At 49.9% G+C, this 6,000-nt stretch overlaps 1 protein-coding gene across 1 annotated transcript in view; it reads right to left on the reverse strand.

Annotated features, from left to right (window-relative positions):
* Positions 1-3,613, reverse strand: part of MROH2A (maestro heat like repeat family member 2A) — a 56,092-nt gene extending 52,479 nt beyond the window's left edge. Inside the window, exons 1-3 of the mRNA XM_027537968.1 lie at positions 3,538-3,613; positions 2,382-2,477; positions 1,974-2,155 (exon numbers count right to left, since the gene is read on the reverse strand). Coding sequence (XP_027393769.1) covers positions 1,974-2,155; positions 2,382-2,477; positions 3,538-3,613 — 354 coding nt within the window. The remainder of the gene's footprint in view (positions 1-1,973; positions 2,156-2,381; positions 2,478-3,537) is intronic.
* Between the last annotated feature and the right edge of the window lie 2,387 nt (positions 3,614-6,000).

Below are 6,000 nucleotides of genomic sequence, written 5' to 3' on the forward strand. Positions count from 1 at the left end.
GTTTCCCCATCTATTTCCCATGAAGTGATGGGACCAGATGCCATGATCTTCATTTTCTGAATGTTGAGCTTTAAGCCAACTTTTTCACTCTCCTCTTTCACTTTCATCAAGAGGCTTTTAGTTCCTCTTCACTTTCTGCCATAAGGGTGGTGTCATCTGCATATCTGAGGTTATTGATATTTCTCCCAGCAATCTTGATTCCAGCTTGTGTTTCATCCAGTCCAGCGTTTCTCATGATGTACTCTGCATATAAATTAAATAAGCAGGGTGACAATATACAGCCTTGATGTACTCCTTTTCCTATTTAGAACCAGTCTGTTGTTCCATGTCCAGTTCTAACTGTTGCTTCCTGATCTGCATACAGGTTTCTCAAGAGGCAAGGCAGGTGGTCTGGTATTCCCATCTTTTTCAGAATTTCTCACAGTTTATTGTGATCCACACAGTCAAAGGCTTTGGCATAGTCAATAAAGCAACACCTGCTCTAATCACCCTGGGGCCAGGGACCAGACCACTCAGGGAGTCCCAACACCCCGGAGCTGACTAGCTAATCTAGGGCTTCACCCCTAGAGAAGCCACACCTGCACACATTTCCCCCATGGTCCCTCTGCCTCCTGCCCAAGCTGGTGCTTTCCTGTGGGACTGCATGGCATGGCACACCCCTGTCTCTGGGGATCTGTGCGTAACAGACTAGTTTTTCAAGATGATCCTCTCCTGAGCTGTTGGGCTCACTATGAAAGTGAAAGTTGCTAAGTCCTGTCTGACTCTTCGTGACCCTGTGGACTCTAGCCTGCCAGCCTCCTCTGTCCATGGAATTCTCCAGGCCAGGATACTGGAGTTGGTAGCCGTTCCCTTTTCCAGGGGATCTTTGATCCAGGAATTGAACCGGGGTCTCCTATGCCTGAGTAATAATAAAACCTAGATTTTAAAATCTGTTTTGCAAATCTCTTTCCTATGCTCCTGGACCCTGGCATGCCTTCCTCACGGCTGCCACGTGTCTTTCTGTAAAATAAGCTTGCTATGGAGAATTCCTAGGGACTTCCCTGGCTGTCCAGTGATTAAGACTCCGAGCTTCTGATGGAAGGATCCAGGTTCAAAACTTGGATGGGGAACTAAGCTCCCACGTGCTGCTCAGAGTGGCAAAAAAAAAAAAACAAAAAACCAAAAAACCAGGAGGAGGAGGAAGGAACTCCTAAAAGGAATGCCCTGGTGGCCTAGTGGTTAGGACTTAGCACTTTCACTACACAGGCCCAGGTTCAGTCCCCGGTCAGGGAAACTTCCTGCATGACAGTGACGTGATGGGGCTGAAATACACACACACACACACACACACACACACACACACACACACACACGAACTCCTATAAGGAACAACTCCTTTGCTACCCACCCTCAAAAGCTCAAGGATAGTCTAAAATCCAGCAACTCTCTAAGTGTGCTCTGCAGACCAGTAGACACATCACTTGGGAACTTGCTAAAAATGCTAAGTCTTGGGTTCCACTCCATACATCCACTGAATCAGAAGCTCTCACGATGGGCCCCAGAAATCTGAGTTGTACCAAGCAGTCAGAGGATGCTGATGCTCTGGTCCTGTTGTACAAGCCCCAGTGTGATCTTGGGCACATTCCCCATTACTCCTATCAACACCCTCTGCCCCACGAAACAACCTCCCACTGGCAAGCACCCTGCTGCCCTGCGTCTGCTGTGTCTCTGCTCCCCAACACCTACCTGCTTCACTGCTACTCAATATCTTTGTCACTTGGCTCACCTGCTCTAAGATGACGACTCCCAAACCCACCGAATCAGAATACAGAGGAGCTTTGAAAAATTGTGAGCACCCCAGGGCCCAGTTGGTCCTCAGGGGCCCCAGCACCTAGCCCTGCCTTGACAACAGTCAGTAAATGTGTGCTGAGCAGTGGATGGATGTGCAAGCAGGTGGCCAAGCTCAGAGAAGCGCCTGGGGGAGGAGGCCCTACCTCTGGCACCTGCAGGCAGCGGATAAGAGCATTCATCACCACGGAAGGCTCGGTGGTGGCCTTCTCCGTGATAATCACCGAGGCCAGCCTCTTCCTCATGTCAAAACCTGCCCCTTTGGTGTCCGTTTTGGTCGACTCGCTCTCCATGATGTTGAGGAGGTTTGTGACTTGCTGGAAGGTACCTGAGACAAAGGTGGTCGACGTGATGGCAAGATGACTGTTACAGGGGTGTCCCTGGTGTCCCAGTCTCACTGACACCAGCCCAGCCCTAGCTCCACCTGGGGCATGGGTGGGACCTTCCTGCCCACTGTATAGATGGGGACAACTGAGACCTTGGTTGGGGCTTACCCTCAAGGAGTTAGTAGAGAACATGAGGCAGAAGTGCAGGGAGAGGGTCGGTTTTCTTACCGCTGTCATCTGGTTCCAGAGGCCCCAGGTCCTCTGTTTCGTCTGATGGGTCCTCATGTGACTCTGTTGCTGCTTCTGCCATCTCTTCTTCAAGGTCTTTGGAAGTAAGATTGATAAAACACTTGGCATGTCACCCATTCTAGGACGACCCCCAGTGAGTCCCACCCTGCATAACCCCTTCCCTAGAGTGTGGGAGGAACCTGTAACTTGGTTGGACCCATATTCTAGTGATGGCTCAGTGGGTAAAGAATCTGCCGGCAAGGCAAGAGATGCAGGAGACTCGTGTTCGAGCCCTGGTTCAGGAAGATCCCCTGGAGGGGGAAATGGCAACCACTCCAGTGTTCTTGCCTGAAAAATCCTATTGACAAGGGAGCCTAGTGGGCTACAGTTCAAAGGGTTGCAAAGAGTCGGACATGACTGAACATACACGCGTGCGTGTGCACACACGCGCACACACACACACACACACACTATCCAATAGTATATGGCAAAGGTGAGGGGAACCTCCCGTGATGGTCTCACTCCCATGATTACATTATGTCTCACACAACTCCATCTTAGCAGACTGGAAATTCTCATGCTGTCTTTGAAAAGCAAACAGCAGTGATGTAAACTGCCTGCGTCACAGGGAGCCAAGGGCCTCAGTCCTACAACCAAAAGGAACTGGATTCTGGCAACAACCACATGGAAGATGACTGGGCTTCAGAAAGGTTGTAGCCCAGGTGACATCCTGAGTGCAGCCTGTGAGACCCCAGGCGAATGACCCCGCTGAACCATGGACTCCTGACTAGAGAAACTGTGAGATAATAAACAGTGTCATTTTAAGCCATTACATTTAGGTGATTTGCCACGCAGTGACAGATCACCACCCCTGCTGAGGAAGGGCCTTTGCTCCCTCTCTTCTGGACACAGAAAACTAATGACTAGTGAGGAATCCCCCTGAGCTGCGCCCATTGCACCTCTCAAGGGGCTCCCTCCACACCGGCAGCTTCTGACAAACCCCAACACAGATGTTAACACAGAGGATTAAAACCTCCCCGATCCTTTTTCCTCCCATCCCAAGTTTCTCAAACTCCATCTCAGCATCTTTCACTATCCTGTGCTCCCTTCCTCTTGGGAGTCCTGTAAGGAGTAAGCCTGGGACCTATATACTGACCTTTCCTCCAACTTCTCTCCTGGACAGAACAAAAATACACCACAAGAAAAGGCTCTGTTCTCTGCCCGATACACATCAACGGTAATGTGGATTCGGCAGGATGGGTTGACAAAGGAGGAGCCCTTTGGGGTCCTCAGTCATGACTCAGTGGGGAGCAGCTCCCCTGGCAGGGTGGGGGGTGGGTTTCACTGGAACCATCACCGTTGGGTCCCAGAGCCTTGGAACTCTCAGATCCAACTGCCTCCCTGAGCTCTGTGAACCCACTCTTGGAGGAGTGCACAGGTCCCGGTGATTAAACACTCACATTACTTTGTTACTCAATATTTCTGTCACCCACATGTGTAGTGAGGTATGGTGGCCTTTTGGGGGAAAGGAAAATTGGTGGGGTGGGTATTCACAGCCAAAACCCCTGAGGATATAGGCATAGGAGCCCAGGGTGGGGAGGTGTGGTCTGGGCAGTTGGAGGAGATGGGTGGACAAGAGGGGTCCTGAGAAGAAGAGTCCTCTTCTCCAAGGACTGGACAGCTTGCAGGATGGGACAGGGTGGTCCCACTGACAGAATAAGTAGAATATAAAGAATTTCAAAGACAAGTGAAAGGACCCTGAATCAAAAGTCAAGCTTGAAGAATGTCCTTGTCATTTTTAGCTGAGAGAGAGCCCTGATCAGCAGTTTGAGCAATAAAATGATGAAGTTCTATCCATTACAGATCAAACCAGTCAATCCTAAAGGAAATCAACCGTGAATCTTCATTGGAAGGACTGATGCTGAAGCTGAAGCTCCAATACTTTGGCCACCTAATGTAAAGAGCTGACTCATTAGAAAAGACCCTGATGCTGGGAATGACTGAAGGCAAAAGGAGAAGGGGACAACAGAGGATGAGATGGTTGGATGGCATCACCGATTCAATGGACATGAGGTTGGGTAAACTCCAGGAGTTGGTCATGGACAGGGAGGCCTGGCGTGCTGCGGTTCATGGGGCCACAAAGAGTCGGACACGACTGAGCGATTGAACTGAACTGTTGTTGCTGAAAATACCCTTCTATCCACGTGCATCTTTTTCTCCACTTGTTCTTTAATTTTGTCCACACCTTTGTTGGCTTGTTTTCTTCTTTGTGTTACACATAGACGTTTCAAATATGTGGGTTTCTAATTGGAGCTGGGGTCATACTAGCTAGGATTTCTCCTGACCCCAGCCCTCTTTAATCCTTCCCTAGGTGGCTTTGGGCACACAAGCTGTTCACACCAGTTTTGTTCCCAAAATCTTGGCTCCTGGTCCACAGATGCCAAATAGAAATACGGAAACAGAGTTTGGAAGAAATAGAAAAGAGTAAATTATTTTTTCCAGGCAAAAGGAAAACAGCAGGCTAGCACCTTGAGAGCTGTGCCCCTCTCTTGGGAATAGAAAGACGTTTTATATCTTCTAGAAGGTCATGCTTTTTTTTTCTTCCTCAGAGTTTCAGAATGGCCACAGCTGGTATCAGGCAACTCAGCCACTGGGTCTGGTGTCCCTAAAGTTATTGACCTGTGACCTTTCTGAAATACAGAATGCTACAACAGAGTGTGGGCTTCCAAGATGGAGCAAGTGGTAAAGAACCTGCCTGCTAATGCAGGAGACATAAGAGATGCAGCTTTGATCCCTGGGTTGGGAAGATCCCCTGGAGAAGAAAATGGTAACCCACACCAGTATTCTTGCCTGGGGAATCCCATGGACAGAGGAGCCTGGCGGGCTACCGTTGGGTCACAAAGAGTCAGACCCGACTGAGCAACAACCACCAGTCTCTGTATCCACCACATGGAGAGCCATAGTTGCACCCAGCAGGCACACAGTCAGGGTCTTTGGGATCAGATTGCAATCATGTCACTTGAATAATCTTTGAAAGAAAAAGACAGAGGAGAGTGGAAGGTAGAGCAAATGTGGGCTGTGAAAGAAGGGGCATGTGATAAGTGCCTTCTGGGATCTGCTCCGTACCGGTTAGCAGGTCCACAGAAGGCACTGGGGAGTGATGAGAGAATTTTGTGGGGGTGAGTGTGGGGCACTACGTGAGGATCCTTGTTTTCTGACCACCTGGATTCAGTGAAGGAGAAACGGACTGCTGAGGGTCATGGGCTTGCTGGTGCGCAAGGCAGAGGCTGGGGCAGTGTGGGCAGACACTGAGTGGGAATTTTAATTAAAAGCCTTAGGCCTTGCTTTGTTGACCTGTAATGCATTTGTTATTGTTTCAGTAGCTAAGTCGTGTCCAGATCTTTGAGACTCCATGGACTGCAGCCTGCCAGGCTCCTCTGTCCATGGGATTCTTCAAGCAAGAATACTGGAGTGGGTTGCCATTCGAGGGAGGGCTGGTCAAAGAGGATGTGCTGGATTCAGGGTTGGAGTGAGGCCAGTGGGCACAGCGGTCAAGGGCCCAGGACTAGCTGACCCCCTCGGCCATGTCAGGTGGGTGCGGCTTAGATGGCATTGGCAG

The sequence above is a fragment of the Bos indicus x Bos taurus genome, chromosome 3 (assembly GCF_003369695.1).
Source record: "Bos indicus x Bos taurus breed Angus x Brahman F1 hybrid chromosome 3, Bos_hybrid_MaternalHap_v2.0, whole genome shotgun sequence".
Classification (NCBI taxonomy): domain Eukaryota; kingdom Metazoa; phylum Chordata; class Mammalia; order Artiodactyla; family Bovidae; genus Bos; species Bos indicus x Bos taurus.